This window comes from Mastigoproctus giganteus, chromosome 1 (genome assembly GCF_048544385.1).
Source record: "Mastigoproctus giganteus isolate SK-2022 chromosome 1, ASM4854438v1, whole genome shotgun sequence".
In the NCBI taxonomy this organism is placed as follows: Eukaryota; Metazoa; Arthropoda; class Arachnida; order Uropygi; family Thelyphonidae; genus Mastigoproctus; species Mastigoproctus giganteus.
The window spans coordinates 31,975,821-32,002,664 of NC_143575.1; the positions used below are offsets into that span (position 1 = coordinate 31,975,821).

At 35.8% G+C, this 26,844-nt stretch overlaps 1 protein-coding gene across 4 annotated transcripts in view; it reads left to right on the plus strand.

Annotated features, from left to right (window-relative positions):
• The window catches only part of LOC150090684 (uncharacterized), a 306,488-nt gene that overhangs the window by 127,380 nt on the left and 152,264 nt on the right, over positions 1–26,844 (plus strand). For 3 of the 4 annotated variants that reach the window (XM_090372249.1, XM_090372256.1, XM_090372243.1), the window contains one exon: positions 15,424–15,489. The exons of the other annotated variant lie outside the window; for it this stretch is intronic. In XM_090372249.1, coding sequence (XP_090228375.1) covers positions 15,424–15,489 — 66 coding nt within the window. The remainder of the gene's footprint in view (positions 1–15,423; positions 15,490–26,844) is intronic. 4 annotated transcript variants of the gene reach the window in all.

The window sequence follows — 26,844 nt, forward strand, 5'->3', positions numbered from 1 at the left end:
TGCTGTTTATTATGTACAATTGTGCATACCATCTAAAGAGCAAGTATCCACATTTTGGGATATTTCTGTTTAATATTCATAATCTGTGAAAAAGGATGCTTTTCTCTTTTAGCATTGCCACTCAATCAGTAAACTTTATAACATAATATTCAACTACTCTTATTAATTACAGCTGTGTACAGCCTTAGAGTGCTTGCATGGACTGTTGACTAGTTTGATGCAGCTTAGGAAGAGCCCAGTGTTATCTTAATATATAGTTGCATGTAATACTTTCCTTCAGTGCAACTTCCATGGTTAATCTTTTTGATAAATAGTGACTTAATTATACCCACAAAGGGAGGAAAAAATAGATTTAATTCCACAGCCAAGGCAACTGTAATCAAGCTTATTTTTTGCTTGCCAGGCATTGGGCATATTTCTATGTACTCCTCTCAGCTGTATATAGTAATATCACTTTGATCACCAGCTTATTTACTAAGAGAAATTTGCTCTGAAAGTTTGTCGAAAGCAGTAATACAAAAAAGAGAAATATCCTACTTTTATGCATAGCTCATAAGCATCAAACTGTGTAATGGTGACAGAAACTTCAGCAGTCTTGTCATCGCATGTGAGAACTTTACTGAATTTCTTCACAGCACAGTTGTTGTCTTTGCCATGTTGACTAAATTAACCCATTACTTGTATATTCACAAATATCTATTTTAAACAAGAATGATAAATTCTGCATGGTATTAACAAGAGGGACTGGAAATTTCTCTTGATTGATTAATACAGATGCATTCCAGATTTGTACTTATTCTTTGAATTAACAAGATTTTACTGCACAATGTAAAATTTCAGGACATACATAAGATTTTCTATGTATCGTAAAATCAGAAAAAGGTAATGTATTCTGTACTGTATGTAGACATGATTTTAATTTCAATTGGCAGGAAATATAATGTAATCAAACCTTTGCCAACAAATGAGCATAAGGGCAGCATCCAGTGTCCTAGAAATAAATTCAAAAATAGGTATAAGATTTTAGTGTTAATGATGCCATTCATGCCAAATGGTTATTTGCATCTTTTGTCATAAAACATAAATCTATTCTCTTGGCTTGCTGATAAAGAGTGATAAAATGAGAGATTTAAACAGTTTCAATTTATGCATGTTGGCTGTCTTGGTTAAATGTGTAACTAGATTGGTAGAAGAGTGGCAGCCTTTGACAAGTCTGTTTCAACAAAAAGTTAGAAGTAGTGATAAAAGCCACATGAGCACTTTTCAGAGTTACCAAATCAAAAAAGTACAAGTGACCACTAGTGAATGGCCCCGACTCATTGAAATCCAGTTCATGATTTAAAAGTCTTGAAAGGAGAGAAATTAACAAACTTCAAAGAAGAAGAAGAAGAAGAACTTCTGAATTGCAAACATCTGGTTAAAGTAATTCTAAACAGGCCAAGCAAGCTGATGATTTTAGGCATGCTGTCCTCAGTGGTGCAGAATGTCTGTTCATGTTCCTCTTTTCTGTCTTGAATAAAGCAATTTGCTTGTGTCTTAAATATTATGCCAACATTTGAAAATCCAAACATAGCTCTTCAATTCAGCATACCTCGTGTCCATGTACTGAGATCATTACTCATAGGTATGTTGAAAAATGTTACATGAACATATATTATACCAACAGGTTTTAAATCTTCCACTTCCATTTTGAAAGTTGATTACTTAGCAGGCTAAACCAGAAAGGTGATTCTGACTTAGTCGGAGGCATTTGTTTTGCCAAAGTGGACAAGATTATACACATAGTGTTGATATACATAGTGCGATAGTACTGCGACAATACATAGTGTGCAATAGTATTGACTGTATTGATTGATAGAAACAGTCTGTACAATAAATGTCAGTGTCATTTTCAAATTTAAATTTTTTTGTGGATCAGTTTCTGGTACTTCTTGGCATCATTAAAGAAAAAGATATAGATGAAGCAGTAGATGTTCCACGGCAAAAGTTCTGTCAGTTTTCACACTGAAAACTGACAGAAAAAATTGACAGAACCCTGCCAGTTTTCACATTGAAAACTGACAGAACCCTGCCTGATGTGTTATGAAAGAATTGATATAGTAATCTTTGTTTGGGGAACTGAAAGGGTGCAAGGAAGCTTGAAATATAAAAATTATACGATGCTATGCTTGGCATTTTAACAATTCCTTGTAGCAGTGCCGAGTGTAAGAGAATATTCATTCAGGGGAGAAAAACATCTCTTGAGCTGCCTTGGAAATGCTCTTGACAACCATACCAAAACAGCATTGTTATGAAAAAATTTTGCCTCATGTTTCCTAAGAGAGCAAAATCCACTATATTGTCTTTCTCTTATTGACTTGATTTAATACCCTCACCATCGCAGCGCCTCCATAGCCAGGTGGGCAGGAGCAGCAGTGCGTAGCACACGCTTCTTGATTAGACTGGGGTTCGAGCCCGTGCCCATCAAATATGGAGGATGCGGAAAGGTCAGGGAATGACTACCGCATATCCCCGGAGCAATATGGCCTTAGTTGCTAATGCTCCTAAAAACCAAATAACAAAACAACAAACATCGCACTGGAGTTGGTGTATTAGTTTGTTGTTTTGCTAAAACAGTTTTTCTGTCTTTCTTTTCCAAAAAAATAGTAAGAATCAGAATGGTTTTTTAATTTAATTAATGAATGGAGTCGTGATAGCTACCTGAGAGTAGTTTGTTATAATTGCCATTAGCAGAGAGAGAGAGAGAGAGAGAGAGAGCTTAGTTTATTAAAAACTAAAAAAGAACTTAGTTTATTAAAAACTAATGCAACTGAAGATTTATTTTCAAAGAAAATAGTTTTTCGCTCCTAACTTGCATTGCTGATAGTCTAGAAATAAGAGCCAAAACACAACCCTCCTAAGCAATGAATTAGTAAAGGCAGCCTTCCTTGTCAGTCACAAAAGACCAAAAATGTCAAAACACTTTCTGCAGTAAAAATTTATAAATAATTTGTCATAAAAAAAAAAAAAAAAACATGTTTGTGCAAGTTTGCATGTACCATCAAGGTGATTTGTATGCTGGTGTGATCCAGTGAAATGTTATAATTTCAAATATTTATTACACTAATAGCAAAAGCTGTATGAATTTATGAATAAATTTGCAAGATTTTTTGCTGAGTTTGGCAGCCAGCTGACTTTCTATTGTGAATTCCTAAGACCAAAACAAAACAAGATTCTGCAAACTCCAAATAGTTAACAAAATTACAAACTGAGTTTTTGGAAATCTTAAGATGAACATTATTTAATTTTTAACTTAAATGTAATCATATTTGGAGAACTAATTTGTCATACAGTAATACCATTCAGAGAAAAAGTTTTCAATATTTCTCAATATCATTGTAGGTAAAGAAATAGATATTTGCAGGTTGTTGCTGTCAATCTCATTGCAAGAACCTACCAGATATAAAATATAACGAGTTATCCGAAGTTTTCATGGCATTTTAATAATTCATCATTGCAATACTGAATATCAGAAAATATTCTACCATTAATTATAATAATAATAAAAAAACCTCTTTCTGCTGCACTTTTGGAAATGTTCTTGACAATCAATTCTGAACAGCAATACCATTATTTTAAATAAAACTTTAACTTAACATTTCTGAAGAAATGCAGTTTGCTACAGTTGCTCGGTAAAGAAAGAAACTAGCAAATTTGAAGCAGTTGTAATTAGTTAATATCTAAAAGACAATTCAGACAAAAATCGCAGTCAAATATGTTAGACAAAGTAAAGTTTAAAAGCTTACTGTGCTGGTAAAATATAGCTACAATCCTCTAGCTATATTTTAATATAAATGTGTATTTTGTCCGTAAAATTATTTAATTTCTCTTGCAGTGTGGACTTTTTGACTGTTTTGGCCCAAAACAGCTGTCACAAGTTGGCAGATGTGCATATGCCGCCAAAACACTTGTTTTGATGACACACACACACACACACACACACAGCCCCATAAAGCTAAAAATAAATCTGATACAAAAAAGGGGGGGGGGGAAGAGAAGGATAGTTTACTGTTTCCATTCTAAGAATTGAAACAAATATGTACCATTACTGTTTGAGAATTCTCTTGTGTGATATATAAATATTTGTATTAAATTATATATAGAAAATTAGTTAAAGATCAGTTTCTTGGTTTTCATTGTCCTATATATTATAGCAATAAGTGTGTAAGATACAAGAAACGTGATTTGGGTTGAGTTGGTTAGATGAATGCAATAGATGTTGAGGATGTGGTGTATATGTATTTTGTGTCCGTACATTCTACAAATTCTGTAGTGTAATTTTGTTGAAGAGGTGATCTGTACCTGAGCCTGACAAATGTGATCAATTGGTTGTAAAATTGTTTGACTCAAACCTTGGTCCTTTGTAACACAAGAAGTTATATCAGCTTCTTGTGTTGCAGAAAGTTCAGCTTCTTGTGTTGCAGAATACTACAGCTGGCTGAATTTGATATATTTTATCACAATGAAGGCTAAATTTTCATAATGCAACATATTTCTTTAATCAGTTGCAGTAATCTAGAAGAACAGGTTAGTACAAAGTATCATTTTACTTCTGAGTAAATCACCGAAGTAGGTGAAATAGCATTGTTTTTGTTAAATTCACAAATTAGTATTAGTAATGGCCATATGGTGCAAGGAAGCCTAAGGCTTATGCTGCACCAGCCAAAAAAATAATAATAATAAAGTAAATAATTAATAAGAGAAAAGCAAATAGACAACCTGTGCATTTTCCTCCTCTCGTAACTATTCAGCTGACCTTTGAATTTATCCAAACTGTCAGCCTCTTACCCCCCCCCCCCCATGTAGGTAACTTGTTCTAGTAATTTATAACTTGCTGGCTAAAATAAAGTTGCTCTGATATTGCAGGTTAACACTTTGCCAGTAGAGAAGACTAATATTACTTATTCTTGGCACATACCACCACCCCGGTGACACTGTTTTGAAGCTTGTTGACCTCGCATCAGTGATGCCTGGTGTTCACCAGGGTACCTACCCCGCCCACTGGTGAGAAGCTGAGCTTCAAAACAGTGCCATCTGGGTGGTAATATTCACCAAGAATAAGTAACATTAGTCTTCTTTACTGGCGAACGGTTGCTTATTCAAGGTAGTGCAATATCAGGGCAACTCATTGTGAAGGCATTCACAATATGAGATATAACAAAAATGATGCTTTGCACCAACTTGTTTGTCTAGTGAATTTCCCATAATCTGAGGCCTTCAGTCCTAAATCCCTTTTTGTTGCATAATCCTTAATCATGTTGGGGGGGGGGTAGTTTTTCTTCAAGTTGGTCTTTTCATGTGTATCACAAAGTGGGCTTGAAATGCTAGCAGCATTCATCATGATGTAGATAAGAAAAAATTGACAATTGAGGAAATATATTTATATATTCTCCCCACCCTCCACTTTATATTCCAGCTATTTATGAATTTCACACTTCCATTAAGAAACAGCTTGCTTGTTTCTAATTCTTCAGTTTCATTTTCTGCCTACACCAAAGCTTGCAACAATTGTAAAGCAGTTATTAATCAGTCCAAACTAGAGTTTGAACAGGCTAAGAGTAGAAAACTTGCTTCTTGCCCTAATGGTAGCTGAGCATTCTGGTCTCTTGCCAAAGCTATTGGCCGCAACTTTTGCCCATCTCTGCTCCCACCTCTGTCCAAACCAGATGGTTCTGTTGTCACTTCAGCCAAGGATAAAGCTGACCTGCTAGCATCCCATTTTTCTTCCCGCTCATGTATTAATGAACTTGGTAAAACACCTCCCACCATTCCCAACACGGTCCATTCAATGCCTCCTGTGGTCTTCCGTCAAAAGGATATCAGAAGGATTTTGATGAATCTTGATGCTAAGAAAGCTCCAGGTCCTGATGGTATTTCTCCACTTGTTCTCAAAATCTGTGCTCCTGAACTTACTCCTATTCTTTGCCGCCTTTTTTCACTTTCTTATTCCAAAGGTGTTTTTCCTTCTGCTTGGAAATTTGCTCATATCCAGCCAGTTCCTAAAAAGGGTGACAAATCCCTCCCATCCAATTATCGTCCCATTGCAATTACTTCTACTCTTTCTAAAGTAATGGAGAAATCAATTAACCTCCAACTCTTAAACTACCTAGAAACCTTCCGTCTGGTCAACGATCGCCAGTATGAATTCCGTCAGTGTCAATCCACTGGTGATATTCTGGCTTATGTTACCCATTTATGGACTACTTCAATGGAAAGGTTCGGTGAAACACAAGTAGTTGCTCTTGACATCTCAAAGGCTTTCGATCATGTTTGGCATAAAAGTCTTCTAAACAAGCTTCCATCTTATGGTTTGCCAACCGTTTTTAGTAATTGGTTATCCAGTTTTCTCTCTGATCGCTCACTGAGGGTGACGGTAGATGGCTCTCTGTCTTCTAACTTCTCCACTAATGCCGGTGTCCCCCAAGGTTCAGTTCTTTCCCCCACTCTTTTCCTCTTGTATATCAATGACCTTCTTCCATTGACTGGAAATCCTATCCATAGTTTTGCCGATGATAGCACATTGCATTCAACCTTCCATTTTGAAAAGCCTTGCCCTGCTCAATCAGCTTCAACTTCTCGAAAATCTGCTACCAATTCCTTAAATGCCGATCTTCAGGTAATTCTCCAGTGGGGCAAAGACAACTTAGTTGATTTCAACCCTTCTAAAACTCAGTCTTGTCTTATATCCCGCAAAAAGGATTCTTCTGCTCCTATGCTTATCTTTAGTGACACTCCAATTTCTAGGCAAAAGGATATATCTCTTTTGGGGATTTCCCTGACTTCTAATCTCTCTTGGCACAAGCACATTACAAATATTGCTTCCTCTGCATCTAAAAAACTTGGTTTTCTCTTTCTCTCTCGGCGTTACTTTTCTTCCAAACAGCTGCTCACTCTGTATAAATCGCAAATCCGCCCTGCCATGGAATATTGTTCCCACATTTGGGGTGGTGCCCCCAAAACCTCTCTCAGGCTTCTTGATTCCATTCAGAAGAGGGCAGTTAGGTTAATTAATGATTCATCTCTAACAGAGTCTCTCCACTCACTTTCTCATAGATGTACTGTTTCTGCTGCATGCCTCTTCTACAGATATTTCCATGGGCACTGTTCTTCTGAATTGGCTTCTATAATTGCCGCTCTCTCTTTCAAAACAGTCCGAACACGTGCCGCCAACATCCATTTACTGTCCAACTTCAAACCCACAGAACCAACTTTTCATCTTCCTCATTTATTCATTCAACTGCCGTTTTCTGGAACAACCTTCCTTCATACGTATTTCCTGAAAATTACAATCTACAGAAGTTCAAGTCCAATGTCAACAAATATCTTCTTTCGTCTTCTCCAACCCAAGCACGGTACTAAGTACTATAGGTTCTAATACCTCTCGTGTTTGGGGTTCTCATAAAAAAAAAAAAAAAAAAGAAAGAAAGTAGTTTCAGGTGACCTTTACAGTGCCTAATGACAGATTTTTGCATGATCACATATTGAAAATCATTGTCTCTGAGCGCTATGAAAATGTGATTAAGCAAGAAAAATCTGAAGTGAAACAGCGATGAATAAATGAATCCTGTGATATGGACAAAAGGCAAAGTACATAGTGTTGTGAATGCTAAATACCAGCACTAACAGGACAGATTTTGACTCGTATGAGAAGATTTAAAGGAGTAAAGTAGTTAGGAATTGAGTTTCGATCTTAGATTTAAAGATTGTTTTTTGCAGTAATTATGTATTTCAATTTCTTTTGGTTTGAACAAGTAGATGTTTCAACTTAGGACAAAAAACATTTGATCTGTAGTGCCGGTTAGGAATAACTGAAATAATAAGTTTTGAATTATGTGTTAATTATGGGGGTGGGGGATAAAGACAAGCTTATAATATTGTGTAATGGAATGCCAAAGCATTCCTTCAGTATTAAGTATTGCCAGTTGACCAGCCAATTTGGAATGTAATGGAGAACTTACTGAGTTTGTTGGTTTACATATCAGTCACATGTAAACTTTTGTGGCTTTTCTACGAAGAGATGGGCGTTGGTAATTGGATTTCTCATTTTTTCTTGTGTATTTCCATTTCTCTTTTATATAAGACATCCAAAGACTTGTTAACTTGGCTATTTTGAAAAGACCACCAGAACCAAATACTGACAAACATTGTTATAATGGAATTGAATGGAGCTATAATGAAAACTTGTTACTCTACTGCATATATTATCATTATCACAGTATATAGCACTTTTAAATTTTACATTTCTATTCTTTCCCAAGAATAGTGTGTGGAATCAGAGAATTTGTGTAACTGTAACTGTGTAACAAGCACAAATTTATTTTGTTTTTGATGTGACGTTTTGGGAAAAGGAATTCGGTGATTTCTAACAATACAAAACGTGAATTTTCCAAACGCAGGTGCTGAGCCTCTTCAAGTCACTGTACATATATAGTTTCAATTTGAGAGAGAACGACAAAGAATGTACTATGTTGTTGCACAGTTAGTTAAAACTAGAGGATTTAAAAAAAATTAAATATTCTTCTTAAATTGAAAACAGCATATGCAAAATGTTTTTCAATTTCTCACAAAGATCACATAATTTTGTTTTTGTTGCCATAATAGTCATGCAGCGCAATGTATACAAGCTCTATGTTAAAACAAGCACCATGTTGTGTGTGTGTGTGTGTGTGTGTGTGTGTGTGTGTGTGTGTGTGTGTGTGTGTGTGTGTGTGTGTGTGTGTGTGTGTGTGACTTCGGTTCATAGGGTATTATTTGCTGTTGAATATTTGTAATCTGCAAAAAAAAATAAAGTGGAATTTTACTCTTCTACCATTGTCTCTCATTCGGTAAATTAATACAGTAATACCCCGACTTACGCGAACTTGGAGTTACGCGGTTCTTGATTTTTTTCGTTTGGCAACGCTGCCGCCCACTATCTTCAAGGTCGTTTTTCATATGTTATCGATATACGGTGCGACGGCGGAGAATGAGAGCGAAAGATGAACAAAATTCAACTTTGCTGCTTTTATGTTTTTTATATCAGTGAAGGGGAAACACATTTCACCATAATAACGTAAAAACCAACATAATTCCAGCTATCGGTATAATCGCAAATGCAATTAGATCGAGTTTACTACCAGTTTATAACAGATTTCACTAGCAGAAACGCAACTGGATTTTTATTGTTTTATGGTAGTAACCCCTAGAAATGTGAGGTGTTAATAGTGTATCTCTGCCTTTATGGTGTTGTTTATTCAGTTGCTACATGCGCGCAGCTTTGTTTATGCGTATCAAGCGTGCCTCCTCGTTTTGTAATTGTGCTTTATTCCCTAAAAATGAGTAAAATACTTAATTAAAAGGTGTGAAAAGGAAGCGTCCTGGTGAAGACACTGCAGATTCAGAGAGAAAAAGAAAAGCAATTATCGATAAACAGAGGCGGACTGGGTCAAAAATTCTTACCCGGGAAAATTTATAGTGGCCTCATACTATGGTTTATGGCCAAAATACACTGGCCCACCGGGGTTTCCCCGGTAAGGCTTATGGCCAGTCCACCTCTGTCGATAGAGAAAAAATATGAAATTGTGAAACGCTTTGAGCGAAATGAAAGACCATGTGATATTGCACGTGCTACAGGCCTAAATGAAGCAACGGCGAAAAGCACATGACAATTGCAAACTTGACAGGTTTAAAATTGAAAAGGGCTTAAAAATTTTAGAAAACATAAGACTCCAACGAAGAACACGTTATAGCTACAAAGCAAGGAATAAAAAAATTATCTTGCTACGAAGAAATTCTGCGTGAAAAAAAGACCGCGCTGTGTCGTCAGACGAATTTGTTAGATTTTATGAAGCCATCGACATCGAAATAACTTTTTACGTAAGTCATTTGTTTTTTTTAATACATATTTTGTATTAATATGTATAAAGAACTGCAATTTTATTAATATTTTTCTTCTAAACTAGTGTTTTTGTTAGTCCTTGGTCCCAATTAAGCAAAATTTATATGTATTTATATGCAAAGTTGTACCCCGACTTACGCGATTTTCGTCCGACCCACCTATCGCGTAACTTCGGGGTATTACTGTATAATGCTAATTACAATTTCATAAGCTGGTCATAGAGTGCTTGCATTGAACTGGTAACCAATTTGACATTACTTTAGAGAAGGAGAGAGAGACCTCAGTGTGTAGTCTGTAAAAAAATATATATTTTATAACAATTGTGAATTTTACATTGGTTGTGTTGGAAAAAAGGTTTGTTTTTTGTGCATGTTACATTAAAGTCACTATTTAAGGAATCAATTAACCACTTCCGTGTTGCTGAGCTAAACGGAAAAAGATATATAAAAATTTGTTAAAATCTGAATATATAATAATAGTTAACATAATGCAATTCGCTGCCGTGATCTCTGACTCTGAGAATTTAATAATGTGTATTGGTTAATGCACAAATGCATCATTTTAATGCACAGTAAACTCAAAGAAGCAAAACACTGCAAAATGGTATTATTGCTGAAAACCTCATGTTATAAAATTCTTCACAATGAGTTAACTAGACTTACAATTTCAAACAAGCAGTGCTTCCAAAATGGAGAAGACTATTGTTGCTTGTTCTCAGTAGAGTACCTTTCATCCAAATATCACTGTTTCAGGAATAGTTCTATCCTCTTCGAGTACAACTCAGGGAGCGTACTGAATAAAGAGTAGACAACCCAGAAGTGAAAGGCGAAGCAAAGGATTTCATATGAGATGTTATAGTAATGAAGTTGTTTTGCTTCTTTGAAATAAATGTAATTTCAGTGAAACAAATCACATGTGCAAAATTAAATGGCATCATTACTGTGACATCTAATAACATTAATAATCTTTAATAATCCCAGATATGTACAAAAGATCAACTGGGAGAACAGATATCAGTGGAACCTTTACATATGAGGAAAGAATCAAATTATTATATTACTACTAGCAGTACCCATTGCAAAAATTTTGCAGTTAGTAGCAGAGTTTTTCTCTAGCTGTCCTAAAGAAATGTAGTCCGTGTTTTGTCAGGAGCAAGTAAGCCAGTATGTGTTGTGAATCCTTTCTCATTTCTTGTATCTGAGGAAACATAAATTTTCTTTCCTTTCACCATCTTTCTGATTATTCAAAATGTGCACATGTAACAATTTCACATGTACAAAATGTAGTTCAGTCTCTATAATACTTCTTTGAAAACAACATTTTTTATATTTTTGTGCCCTACTGGTAACCTTATCTGAACATGCTGGAATGATCTGACCCGAGACATTGCTACATACAATTGGCAGTGACTAAATACAGGGTTAGTAAGCAAAATTCTGACTGTATCAAACGTTTGCCCTTGACTTTTATTTATAGCTAGCCAAATAGGAAAATGTCGTTTTTTAAATGAGAATGGCAAAGTCGAATTGGATGGAGTAAAATCTACATGCGGTAAGGCTGCCTACCTTAGTGCATTTGGTAAAATTTTGCAATTGATAAACATTTTTATTGCTTGATATTTTCCAGAAATTTTTGGACAATTCATTGTCATCTCTATAAAATACTACTGAAAAGGGAAGAATATTAAAAAGTACACTAAAAGCCTAATTCTCTATGCAAATAGCTGTACTCGTTGCGAAAATTTCACAATTTGGTAGCACAGTTTTTACTGCCTATTTTCCCGAAAATTTTTGGACAATTCATTGTCATCTCTATAAAATACTACTGAAAAGGGCAGAATATTAAAAAAGTACACTAAAAACACCTTTCACTTTAAAAACTTGGTCAAACTTTCATTATTAGTGTTTAGTTTCTTTTGTTTTCTTGCAGATGCTTCTACTGTACAGTACCTCTTCAGTATCCAGCAAATATCAGCCCTGATGTTGACATTTCACTTCCCTGGTACCTCATCTTCATGTGGTTTAATGTCCTGTTTAAACTTCTCACACTGTTCTTCACTTACATTTCTAAATGTGGAAGTGTAAAAATGTACCGTGACAATCATGTTGCGGCCCAACTTCTTGAAGTTTGCCAACATATTTTCAACTGTAGTCTGTTAGTCCGGATCTTTATTGTTCTCTAAAAAATTCTCAATTCTCAATCACGGACCTGAAACTAATGTATACCTGAATTTCTCTTAAATTTTGTTCCCTCATTAGTATGTGAATTTAAATTTTTCTCTAGTTGTTCTAAGGAACTGTAGTGCATGTTTTGTCGTAAGCCAGAACACGTTGAATCCTTACGTCATAAGCAGGTAAGCCAGTACACGTCGAATCCTTTGTCATTTCTTGTAACTGAGGAAACTTATAAATTTTCTTTGATTTCACCATTTCAGACCGATCCTGAATACATTTGCAGAAACGCGAAAAGGCATGTATATTCTTCGCTGCAAGGTACATTCAACACTACCAATCATAGTAGCATGTTGCCGGACATGTCTTCCTGACTGTGACATAATTCTAAATCCTTAAATTATTACTCACCTTAAAAAACAAAAACTTGAAGTTGATAACGATAAAATGATGACTTCTGAATGTTTTAAACATAGCAAATGGCAATGAGTGTATGAGTTCGTGTGCGCAGTGTGGGGACATATAGTGAGCAAGTAGTGCAGTGGAATCCTAACAATTAGTTTTCTTTCTTTAAAGGCAGGCAATTTCACAGTTTGTAGCAGAGTTTTATTATTATTTATTATTATTTATTTTTTTTATTATTTTATTTATTTATTATTATTATTTTTTTTTTTTTTTTCCTGGAAGAAAGGACATGAATGTGCAAATTGTTAATCAGAAAAAAATGCCTTATCAACTTAGATAACTATTTGTTTAACAGTCAACATCTTCCTGTGGCTCCATTTATGAAGTGAATGTTGAACTATTCTCGTGTGTACTACAAAACTGGCCCATTCCATAAAATAATACTATTTGGAATTTTTAAATTTTAACAACTTTGTGAAAAGCTCGGAAGAAATATAAGATAGCTTCAATTTGAGACCACTTCCAGTCCGATCGGTTAAGCCTATCGTTCACACTGACTGTTGAAAGAAAACGCCTTCCGTATTAAATATATAGATTATATGTGATGTTAGTAAACATAATGGAAAGTTAGTTTCCCTTAATATGTTTAGCATTGCTGTAGTTGTCAACATCAACTGTCTGTTAAACTATAGTTGGCTGACAACCATTTTTTCGTGTAATTTTATAGGTTGGTATACTAATTCTATGAATGATATTTCTTTTTATTTACTAAAGACATTAAAACATTGTCTGCATAAATAAATGGAACTGAATTTTATCATCCATCAGAGCTTGTTCTCCGTTGCATACTGCTATGGCTTATCACACAAATTCCTGCAATTAAACCTGGTTCTCTTTCCACATGTATTATGTCCATGTTTTTTTTTTTTTGTTTTTTTTTTTGCATCTGACTTTATCAGCAACAACAAAATGGTGTGTAAAATTTTATCAAAGGGATTAGAGGACATCTAGGTTTTAACTTTTGTCCCTCTGTGTGATATCTCCTTGAGCCGTTGGAAAAAAAATTCTGAGCAATAACTTTAAGAGCTCTTTACATGTGAAAATCTGGTCTGCTTCATTCATGCTGTCAGAACAGTTCTACACATGTTATGGCCATGTTTTGTGGCTAATTTTTACAGCCCACTGTGCTTGTCACCAAAGTGATTATAATTAACAATGACAAATTGATAACAACAGTGAAGAGGAAATCTAGCTTTAAACTTTAATTCCTTTGTGCAGAGTAGTGCCTTGTACCATTTAAAAACAAATTTTTTTAAGCAGTATATCAGTATATTTTTAAGCAGATTTTCCCATGACTGCATTGTCATAGCAATGAAATTTGATTAATGATCCAAGAGGATAAAACCAGCAATAAAAAAAAAATAAATAATTAAAATGAACAAAATTAAAGGGAAAGTGAAAAGTAAACAAACAAAAAAATAATTTTTGGGTAATTGTGTGTGTTTTTCCCTCCCCTTGTTGGATATCATTCTGCAAAAAGAAGTGATAGTAATTACTTTATTTTTTTCAGAATATTTTTTAAAGCATTACTGAGAAGTTTACAAACAAAAAATAACACAATTTGTATAGTCATGTCTTTTTTGTTGAATGCACTTATTGTATTTTAAATTTATTTTTCTTTTTACAAGAATTTTTTCCCCTTTTATTCTTTTGACTGAAAATTGCTCCAGTTGACCCAGTTTACTGAAAACGAAACTTAATTTGCTTCTAAACTACATAATAGGAATAGCATAAACCAAACTACAAAACTGATACAGTAGGTATAATAAAGACACTGGATCCAACAAGCATTTAGTAGTTCATTTTTTCCATAAATTGCAACTTATTTACTTGTATGTGCACATGCACAAAAATTCATTCCATACAGCCTAGGTAAAATTTTCAACTACAATCCAACATATCTTCTTTCTCTCCCCCCCCCCATATGTACTCAGACACTGAACATTTTTGTCTGCCACTTCCTGATCTTCTGAAGTGACATTGGGTCACATAGTGTAATTAGCAAGAACACTTCACTTACAAAGTTTACAGAAACTGATGACAAAAAAAATTGTTGGATTACAAGTATTAAACAGCAAATAATATCCCGATGCATAAATACTCTCCTTAGCAGGTATGTACCATTATATACATGATAAAGAACATAACACTAATTTTAACATATTAATGTACAGCTTGTATAAATCAAACTGTATATTGCTAGTAATGGCAGCAAAAACGGAACTTCACAATTTTGTTATCTGGACTAAGTTAACATGCCAAAGAGACATCTGGTTGGCATGTTAACTTAGAGATGCTAACTCACTGATGTCTACCACAACAGAACTAGAAAATTATATTTTAAATGAGAATTATGAAAATTCTGCACAATGTTAATAGAGTGACTACGGAATTCTCCTGATTAGTTAATGTTGACATGTTGAAAACTTGTACACGACATGTTCTAAACTTGTATGCATACTTCGAACATTTTCCTTTGAACTTTGACATTAACCAGGTTTTTATAATTGAATTTTCTTATTTTTTTAAAATACTTGAAACATACCAAATCAGTTTACTTTTCCTGTTTCATTCCCATTTGATCAGTATCAGTGAGAAAGTTATATTTAGTCACTTCCGACCGCAACAATAAGCTTTTTCTGGTTTAATATCAAGCTTGTTTTTAATAAAAAGAAACTAGGTGAATTTATAACTATAATATGAACTTGACACCATTTAATATCACAAAATGTAAATTTTCATGTGCATGTAGAAACATTAAGTAAAATTAGTGTCATATATTTTAAAATTGTAAAATTAATGTGAAAAACGCTAAGTTGACAGAATGAAATATATATTATTTTTATAAATAAATGTTTTTTCCTTTTACAGGAAAAAGAAGAACTTAATTCTGACACACACAAAACATGCCTATTAAGAGAATGTGAAGAATTAACGGTAAAAATTTAATTTTGCTATTTTGAATTCAAGACACTTCTGTAGGTGCAAATAAAACAGGAGCACAAGAAGTATACTGTGTATATACACTCAAACATTTAATTTCATACTGATTTTTCCCCACTTATGGAAAAATGCCTTTTTAATTTAATTTATTTTATTTTATTTTATTTATTTATTTATTTATTTATTTTTTTTTACAAATTCAGATATTGCTCCATTCACATAAATGAAAGTAATTTTAAGAAATAAATTTACCAGAACATGAAATGAAAAAAAATTTGGCTTATAAAAAAATTCACAATGAATGTTTTATGGATGAGTGCATCTTGCTATTTGCATTTACTCGTACCTTAAAACCATCATCATAAATTTTCTTAAATGTTTGAAATTTTTTCTTTATGGCTACTGAGTCAAGTAAGCCTAAAAATGTAGGATTCTTAGTACAGTACACTCCTTTTGGTTAATGATATCAGAATCCATTTATGTTAAAAATATCTAATTAACATAGATCATCAGTATATAAAACAAAATTTTTGCACTATAGTAATACAGAGTTTCTAGTCTGTTTGGAATGGGTTGTTTCCATTAGTCATTCTGACACCATTGCTATCATAATGATCTGTTCCACTTTTGCTGCTGCTGTGTCACAGAGTTTGGTGGTGAATTGGGAGGTTTACACGCTCTAAAAGTAAAACAGATGCAAGTTATCACATTATTTGATGGCTTAATGGCTTGGCAAGGAAACCGCAGGTATTTTTGATACCCAAAATATAAAATAAAAAATAACTATTTATGTGATGTGTTTCCCTCCTCTCATACATACCCATCCAGGTGATCTTTGAATTTCCCCAAGCTGTCGGCCTCACCTACCCACATTATACCAAAAATTAGCAACTCAATGGCTAAAAAAAAAAAAAAAAAAACCCCTACTTACAATCTAGTCTAAATCCTCTTCCCTTGTAATTTGAATTTTTATGCCCTCTAGTTCTAGAGTCACTTATAACAGTGAAAATCTTGCCGTCATTCACTTTACTAACCCTTGTTAGAGAACCCCACTCAGGTCCCCTATTACAAAATTAATTATCCAAATTACCGTATTTCCCCATGTATAAGACGCACCTTAATTTTGGGGCCTGAAATTTGAAAAAAAATGTATTACATAAAGTTATTGAACTCAAGTTTTATTCATCATAAAATTCGTACAACTCATCACTGTCAAAACTCCCATCCATTAGCTTGTCCTCATCTGTGTCTGATGATGAATCACTGTCTTCATATATTGCCTCGTCCTCAGTTCCATCTAAGGCTTAATAAATGACTTCACAACGATCTCAACCTTGATATTATCCCAGGATCTTTTCACCCAGGTACAACTTCTCCTATAGTTGGTTTCTTCACTCTTCCTGCTGGTGTCAAATTGTCCCCAGAAGACTTCATCCATTGGTTCCATTCATCTTTCATGGCAGCTTCGAAGGGTTTGTTAATGCTGACATCAAGTGGTTGGAGCTGGGATGTCAAGCCTCCAGGTATGATGGCAAGTTTTGTTTTTGCTCTGCAGCAATCTTTTTTGTTATGTGTGCCCTGAACTGATCAAGCACCAATAGGGCAGGTTTGCGTAAGAGCCCACCTGGTCTCCTGCTCCAAACTTTCTCAAGCCAGATCTTCATCCAATCCTGATCCATCCAACCCTTCTCACGAAGATGGACAATCACTCCTCGAGGAATGTCTTCTTTTGGCATTGTTTTGCGTTTGAAAATCAGCATAGGAGGCAGCTTGGTTCTGTCGGCACAACAAGCTAGAACAACTGTATAATGGCTCTTTTCATGTCAGTGTCTTCACAGTTATAGTTTTCACCCCCTTCTTATCAACGGTTCTGTTACTTGGGACATCAAATTGAAGGGGGACTTTGTCCATATTTGCAATCTGTCCCAACTCAAACTGATGTGTCTTCCGACATCGAATGACAAAACGATGAAATTCGAGGACCTTCTGCTCATAGCTTTTAGGCATCTTTTGGACAAGTCTGGAGCATGTACGCATGCTTAATCCATTCCATTTCATGAACCTGAAGCACCAATTGTGTCCTACTATGAAATCAGTAACTTCTTTTTCATCAGCAATTCTTCTCGCCTCATGCTGAACCATCTTTGTGGACACAGGAATTCCAATTGCCCTTTGCTCCTCAATCCACATCTTCAGTTCCCTCTCTAAATCAGGCCATTTTGCTGACTTGCCTCTCATGGCCTTCTTCTGCCGTGGCATTTTCAGTAGGGTTTCTTCTTCCCGTAGCCAGTCTTGGATTGTTTTCTCAGTTGGAGGAGGACCAAACGTGTTCAGCAGCACGATTTCCATTCACTTTTGCAAACTGGATCACTTTTAAGTTGAATTCAGCACTGTACGAAAATCTTTTCTGAGCCATTTCTGGGCAAAATGTAACCTAATATACCGGTAACAAGTGCAAAACAATGAGTTCAAAGACAAGCGTGAAAAAGCGGGAAATGCAAATAAAAAAAAAAATCTACAACCACTGTATAAGATGCACCCAGTTTTTAGACCCCCAATTTTTCGAAAAAAGGTGCGTCTTATACATGGGGAAATACGGTAAGTGGATCTCTGTATCCCACATATTCAGAGTCTTTCTTGATATGGGCACTATTTTCAGGTCTCTCCTTGCCTGTCTGCACCTTTTAAAGAAGTTTTTTTTTCAGGTGCAGTCTTCATACTCTGACAGAATATTCCAAATGTGGTCTTAAAACTGTCTTATACTGTGGAATTATGGCTTCCCTATCTCTACGAACACGTGTTCAGTAAATGAACGATGGGCATCATAGGCCCTCCTTGCAGACTAGCTATACTGGACAGAGATTGTCTGCTTATATCATATCAAATCTTTCTTTCTCTCCCACCAAGTGTATAAGTTATTTTGGGGTTGCTGTTCCCCAAGCAACAGATCTTACATTTTACTTCATTCTCAACTATGGATCACCTTCACGTAATATCACAGCTAATGGAGAAAGCAAATGAATATAAAACACCATTATGCCTGACATTTGTGGATTATGAAAAGGCATTTGACTCCATACAACATAAGGCAGTGTTTCAGGCACTGGAAAGACAACGCATAGATACCCCATGTATTATGATTTTGAAGAAAATATATGAGAACGCTACCTCCTTTATTAGAATAGACAAAGACAGTAGCAAATTTAATAACTGCAATATGATACACCAACCATATAACTGAAACTTTATTAAAATAGGAATAATATAATAAAACCGGATCAAATTAAAATGATAAAATAAAATAAAATACACTGATTGTACAATAAAAGAAATAAGATAAAATATAAAGGATAGCAATTACACCATACGGATTAAAAGCGATAAAAGCAGCCATAGCTTTCACAGGCGACTGCTTCTGTTATCAACAGTAAGACTTCTTCACGACGAGCACGTATAAACTGCACAAAGTCTCCACTGTCTTTGATGGTAAAGTTCAAACATCCTATGATAGGAGATATTAGTTTGGCTAGAAATCTGGATGGCATGTCAACAAAATTCTGTAGGGTTGGTTGAATGCTGAGAAAATCTCCGAAGACACCTGTTGGACACTTTCATGACATGGGGTGCCAGCTGCCTAGGTTTTTTGGCCTGCCAAAAATTCATAAGGCAGCGATTCTGCTTAGGCCAATTGTATTGTTTGTGGCCGGTCCTACGCATGCATTATCCAGCTTTCTAGCCAAACTAATAGCTTCTATCATAGGATGTTCGAACTTTACCATCAAAGACAGTGGAGACGTTGTGCAGTTTATATGTGCTCAAGTCATTGAAGAGGGCAAGGCCATGGTGTCATTTGATGTGGTGTCTCTGTTTACATGCATCCCCATCAAGCACAGGGTGAAATGCGTGTGGGGCATTGGAGAGGGATAATACCTTAGGGACAGGACTCCTTTGAGCATGGAAGATATTTATAGCAGGGTAGAACTATGGCTCTCCAGTACCACTATGTTATTTCAAAACACTATGTATAAGCAGGTTTACGCACAGTGATGGGCTCTCCAATTGGTACTGTTATAGAAAACCTAGCCACTGAGGAGCTCGAGTCTAAGACTTTTGACGGGTGTGTTTTTCCCCACTCGTGCATGGAAACAATACGTTGACGATACATTCGCTATTGTACAGAGGGGGAGAAAGAATGAGATTCTCAGTTTTCTTAATAGCTTCTCCCCTTTTATTGAGTTTACCTCGGAGGTGGAAATGGATGGTACCCTCCCTTTCCTTGATGTGTTGGTGTATAGATATAGCCCCAGAATAAAAATGAGTGTATATATAGAAAACCCATATGCATAAGTCAACCATCACAAGAATAGTGTTATCAGTGCCTTGTTGGATAGGGCTGGGTCCCACTGTAGTGCCTCAGAGGATAAAGGAGGAGATATGCGTCACAGCAGATCTTTGGAAATGCGGGTACCCACAGAAGATCTTGGATAAATGTGTTCAGGAAGTAGAACACAGGCGAAGAGAGCCATTCGCACCCATTGCCACTGCATACATTCCCTACTATCCAGGCTTGATTGAGTGAATTGCTAGAGTATTACGTGCTTGACAGACATGCCGTGTGCAACTGCCAGGGTGAAGATTGCACACTGTCATGTCAAAGGTTAAAGATCCCGTACCCATGGAAGGTACAGGTGTGGTCTTATATGAGATTAAATGCCAGGATTGTGGGGAGTGATATACTGGCGAGACAAAATGCCTTTTCAGAGATTATATGGGGGAGCATATTAATGCAATAAAGGCCACAGATTATGGGAAATCTGCTGTGGCCAAACATTTTTGGGAGGAGAAACACCAAATTTCGCCTGGCGATGCTGTTATTGTCAATCATTCCCACGGATTTTGGAAGTGCAAATGGCTCACGAGTTTGCAGATTTGATCTTCTGAGCATAATACCATTAATAGAGACAGGAGAATCCATGTTCATCCCCTCTTTGAAACCGTAATTCTTGGACAGGTTGAATGGTTCCGCCTGGCACGCTCAGAGTCATTTTTGGTTTCAGTGCACATGTGAAGGTTACTGCCCGTGCTCCTACAGCAACATGTTCTGCAAGCCGTGATCCTGCAGCTATTTAAGGATGTACTGTGATAAGTTAAGTCTTACTGTTGATAAAGGAGGCAGTCATCTCTGAAAGCTATGGTTGTTTTTATCGCTTTTAATCCATATAGTGTAATTAATATTATTTATATTTTATCTTATTGCTTTTATTGTACAATCAGTGTATTTTATTTTTATCATTTTAATTTGGTCCAATCTTATATTATATTATTCCTATTTTATAAAGTTTCAGTTATACAGTTGGTTATCATATTGCAGTTATGAATTGCTCATATCCAGCCAGTTCCTAAAAAGATTGACAAATCCCTCCCATCCATTTATCGTCCCATTGCACTTCTACTCTTTCTAAAGTAAAGGAGAAATCAATTAACTGTTAACTCTTTAACTACCTAGAAACTGTTCATCTGATCAGCTATTGCCAGTATGGATTCTGTCAGTGTTGATCCACTGGTGATATTCTGGTTTGTGTTACCAAATGTTGACAAATTCAGTGGAAAAGTTTGGCGAAACTGAAGCAATTGCTCTTGACATTTCAAAGGCTTTTGGTCATGTTTGGCATAAAGGTCTTCTAAATAAGCTTGCATCTTATGGTGTGTTGCTTTTTTTAAAATTGGATATCCAGTTTTCTCTCTGATTATTCACTGCAGGTGATGGTAGTTGGTCCTTTATAAATGGTGGGCCAAATAGCCTGTGAGGTACATGCACGACAATTGGGCTTTTTTTTTTTTTTTTTCTTTTTTAAAGCTTCCCACGATTTTTAGGATTATTAAAATGGTGTATAATAAAAAAAGTCATTAACAGTTTTATGTTATTTATTGTAATATTTTATATACACGTACAGGCGGGCCTCGATTAACGCGATTAATTCGTCCCACGAGCGCAAAATGGAAACGCGTTAATCGAATATCATAACCAATAGAAAAAAATATAATTGGTCCTTGACCTTCTGGAATGTCCATAAAGAATTTTAAAAATACCTTTTAAATAACTTTTTAACTGTATATAATGTAAAAGATAATGAAAATAATTAATGAATTAAATGTTTATTGCATAAAACAGCGATACTCGACATCTGTCGGACACCGCGAACTACTAGCTCAAGGTAGTTCACAGTTTCAGCATTTCCTATTAAGCTGTTTGGACCTGACTACTAAACGAAACTGTTAGGTATTTCTTTTTATTATTATTATTATTATTATTATTAGCCATATGGTGCAAGGAAGCCTAAAGCTTTTGCTGCATCAGCCAAAAAAAAAAAAAAAAAAATTGAGAGAGAGAGAGAGAGAGAGAGAGAGAGAGAGAGAGAGAAGTGGAAGGGAATCACCAAGGAAAGAGAATGATGATATCCAGCTCAGGACCCTGGGTGTGCCAAGCCCATACTCACCAGATGTGAGCCCTTGGGGTTATCTATGAGTTCCGTTTATATAACTTCCGTATCAAGTTATGTATTAATTAATTATGTTACGTTTGTAAAATCTAAGTCATTACCGTATTTCCCCATGTATAAGAGGCACCTTAATTTTGGGGCCCGAATTTAAAAAAAAAAAATGTATTACATAAAGTTATTGAACTCAAGTTTTATTCATCATAAAATTCATACTGCTCCTCATCACTGTCAAACTCCCATCCATTAGCTTGTCCTCATCTGTGTCTGATGACGAATCACTGTCTTCATATATTGCCTCGTCCTCAGTTCCATCTATGGCATTTGAAATGCCACACTTCTTAAATGACTTGACAACGATCTCAATCTTGATATTATCCCAGGATATTTTCACCCAGGTACAAACTTCTCCTATAGTTGGTTTCTTCACTCTTCCTGCTGGTGTCAAATTGTTCCCAGAAGACTTCATCCATTAGTTCCATTCGTCTCTCATGGCAGCTTTGAAGGGTTTGTTAATGCTGACATCAAGTGGTTGGAGCTGGGGTGTCAAGCCCCCAGGTATGATGGCAAGTTTTGTTTTTTTTTTTTGCTCTGCATGAAACTTCTTTGTTTTTTGTTATGTGTGCCCTGAACTGATCAAGCACCAATAGGGCAGGTTTGCATAAGAGCTCACCTGGTCTCCTGCTCCAAACTTTCTCAAACCAGATCTTCATCCCATCCTGATCCATCCAACCCTTGTCATGAACGAGGACAATCACTCCTCGAGGAATGTCTTCTTTTGGCATTGTTTTGCGTTTGAAAATCAACATAGGAGGCAGATACAAGCTAGAACAACTGTATAATGGCTCTTTTCATGTCCACTTGTCTTCACAGTTACAGTGTTCATTCCCTTCTTATCAACAGTTTTGTTACTTGGGACATCAAATTGAAGGGGGACTTCCTCCATATTTGCAATCTGTACCAACTCAAACAAGTGTGTCTTCCGACATTGAATGACAAAACAATGAAATTCAAGGGCCTTCTGCTCATAGCTTTCAGGCATCTTTTGGGCAAGTCTGTTGCATGTACGCATGCTTAGTCCATTCCGTTTCAGAACCTGAAGCACCAATTGTGTCCTCCTTTGAAATCAGTAACTTCTTTTTCATCAGCAATTCTTCTCGCCTCATGCTGAACCATCTTTGTGGACACAGGAATTCCAATTGCTCTTTGCTCTTCAATCCATATCTTCAATTCCCTCTCTAAATCAGACTGTTTTGCTGACTTGCCTCTCATGGCCTTCTTCTGCCGTGGCATTTTCAGTATGGTTTCTTCTTCCCGTAGCCAGTCTCGGATTGTTTTCTCAGTTGGAGGAGGACCAAACTTACGTTCAACAGTACGATTTCCATTCACTTTTGCAAACGGGATAACTTTTAACTTGAATTCAGCACTGTACGAAAATCTTTTCTGAGCCATTTCTGGGTAGAACGTGGCAAAACGTAACCTGATATACCGGTAACAAGTGCGAAACAATGAGCGCAAAGACAACAAGCGCAAAAAATCTGGAAATGCAAGTAAAAAAAATCTACAACCACTGTATAGGATGCACCCAGTTGTTAGACCCCAAATTTTTCGAAAAAAGGTGTGTCTTATACATGGGGAAATATAGTATATGTATTTAGTTATAAAGTACAATTTAATTGACAATGAAGTTTAACAAGATTAATAGATTTTACTGATTAATTGAAATTTTATATAATATACTACACTCTACTAAGCTAACGCTATCTAGTTTGGGATATAACGTTATATCGTATAACAATGGCGGCAATTTACGAACTGTAAATCTACGGACACTTGAGTATTAATTAACTTCCAAAATCTCGCTGTCTCAATTGAGAATAAGCCAAGGATCTTGACTAGGTCTATAAGCTACTTATAGAAAATAATTTAATATAATAATTGGTTAATAAAGTGGCTAAATATGGCTAAAAAACTTCTCGTTCAGCGGAGCTGCAAAACTTGTAACGGGGATTGGATACCCTTACCGATACTAAGTAATAACCTACAAAATCTCTATCTAAGTTAAACTTTAAACTAAGTATCGTAACTAGGAATATAAAGCTACTCTAGAAAATAAGTTAATATGCCAATTTATGCTAATAAAACAAAAAAAACTTCTATTTCCAGGAGCAGTAAAAACTTCGCCTGCTGAAATGGAGCTAAATTAGATCAGAATCAGAGAGAACTTACTGAGTCGTGTTTCTTCACTCAGGAGGAAGCCGACTGCTTCTGTCCAAATGGTATACAACTCTTTGTGAAGTAATTCTGTCAACGAGCACAACCAAACAATCCTCAGTGCCACAGAGGAGAAAGTGGAATCAGTTGTGCATGACATCTTTGTGCGTTGCATGAACACATTGCAAGAAGCACATGTTTGGCAGAAACTATAAAATGTTGATTATCGACACTGGCAGATTACTCTACAAGCTCCCACTGGTCATTGGAAAGCCATATATCGTCACAACCGATGTGGATGTTATGATTGGCTTGCTAACGACAGCGTGATTAAATTATCCAAGATTGAATAAACAGAGCAACAGATATGACTGTGGCTCGAATTTACCACCTCGGCTATAAACGGAGTTAGCCTGCAAGAAGGTGGTGACATACGTGCAAGAAAACATCAATCCCACAGCTGTGCCATTCCCAAGACGAACCAGGAGTACATCATTGAACAACATCAACCGTGAAATCTGAACCAAATCACGTTCCTCTCATACTGGCTTGTGCAATGACGATACATACACGTCACAAGGTGGAATGTTTGATACAGTGGTTTATGAATACGAAAACAGGCATGAACAGCAGCTGGTTTATATATATCTCTGTCATGCAAAACTGGCATTGCTGGACTTAACATCATCTCGTCACGCTGTGACAAGAGATTCTACCATGGACTGAGAAGTGCTGCATCATCGATCTACAAAATGAGTTTACCAGGTTCGCAACTAATCGGCTACAAACAAAACAGGACAGCTTGCTCAAATTCATCCACAATAGGAAGGAACTCTCAGTTGTCTCACTCAACTGTCAAAGCCTAAGGGCACACCACAATGACACTGTTACTCAGCAATGCCAAATCTTCCTGCTATCTGAGACTTGGTTAGACAATAACGAGAGTGTCAGCATTCCGAACTTAGATTGCATGATTCAGTTCAAGCATGAAACCAAACGAACAGCTGGAGTCGCAATATATCACAAGATGGACAAGGTACAAATTGTTATGCCATACTTGGATGTCATCTATCAACAAACAACTGGTTTGACAGTTTGACTGGTTTGACTTGTAACTCTACAGGTTATAGTTCGGCCCATTGGCAATATATGTACAGTGCAGTGCTTGTTACCCAATGGCCAAGTGATACAATGGTTGTCTTTTGGTCTGGGTGCACCTTGAAAAAATTACTGAGATGTTAAAGGCACCATGAACCGAGAAACTTTGGGGACCTCTGACATAAAATACACAATGCAGAAATTACTGTTGCGGAAATACGTATTTGAACAGCGTTGACTTTCTCTTTTCATCAATCAATTTCCGATAGCCGACAACAATCTTCTCTGGGCCCTGGCGAAATAAATATCGCAGAGAACATCAAACCTTTTGTTTGAGGTTCTATGCGATACGAAAGATTTCATCTAATTCTTTTACCATTATCTCCTTCGGGGTAACATTTTCATCTGGCTCATTTAAAAATTTGAATTTTTAAATGCAAGTCTGCATTGACTTTATTAGCAGGAGACAAACACATCTTCTTCTGATGGTTGATGGAACACACCGAGGTGGGCAGCAGGGAAACGTTTGTTTATTGACCGTACGACTCACAGTAAGCTTAACGTGCGATTCAAATATTTTTCAACTATCGCATTTAAAAAAAAAAAAAAGATTGCGTTAACTGGAAATTTGCATCGTGTAAAGTGAAAAGTGGTATCATTTTTAAAATAGCGTTAACTGAATATCGTGTTAATCGAACTCGCGTTATGCAAGGCCTAGCTGTACATATAATTAATTTTATTAATAAGAAAAATGAAATACAAATTCAAGATAAAATTACAAAAATACAATTATAGTAGCAAAATACAAATGCAATTTCGATAACAAAAATTGCAGTATTTTATTTTTATATTTAATGAGATTTGATACTGTTTATTTTTATCACTGAATCGATATCTGTATGGATATTTGTCGTAGCAATGTGCAGAGTATTTTCTAAATTTACATCAGAAATTCCATTAATTCTAAAATATATATAATAAATGGCCTGCCATTTATTATATATTTTTTAAAAAAAAACTACTGCAGGCCAGACTATGCACGTCTGCGTGCCAGAAGTTGCCCATCCCTGTATTAGAATATAAATCTTAGCCAGAAAATTAGTATTTTAGAATTTATTGTTCAGAAGTATGAATAATTATGGCTTCAGTGCATTGAACAACAATGCACCTACCTCAGTATAAAGAACCATGGAGTAAAGATGGACAGGCCCTGGGAAATTTTTCCCCTTGAAATTTTACTGGGAAAAAGTAAAAAAAAAAGTTGTTAGTTTTGAATTGCGTCAGATGGCATTTATCAAAGTGATTCCAAGCTATGTCTCTGTGTGGTGAGGTTTCCTTAAAAAAAAAAAAAAAAAAAAAGAGGGGGGGAGGGGAAGCTTACTCACATCAGTGTTGAAAGAAACCAAAACTATAACTTGTATCTCTACAGGTTATAGTTTGGGTTTTTTCTTCTTTTGAATGATCTGGAAGCTTGTGTTTTCCTTTAAAACACTGTGTGGAGCTTAGTGTTGTTAATTCTCTTTTATGATATGTTTAAAGA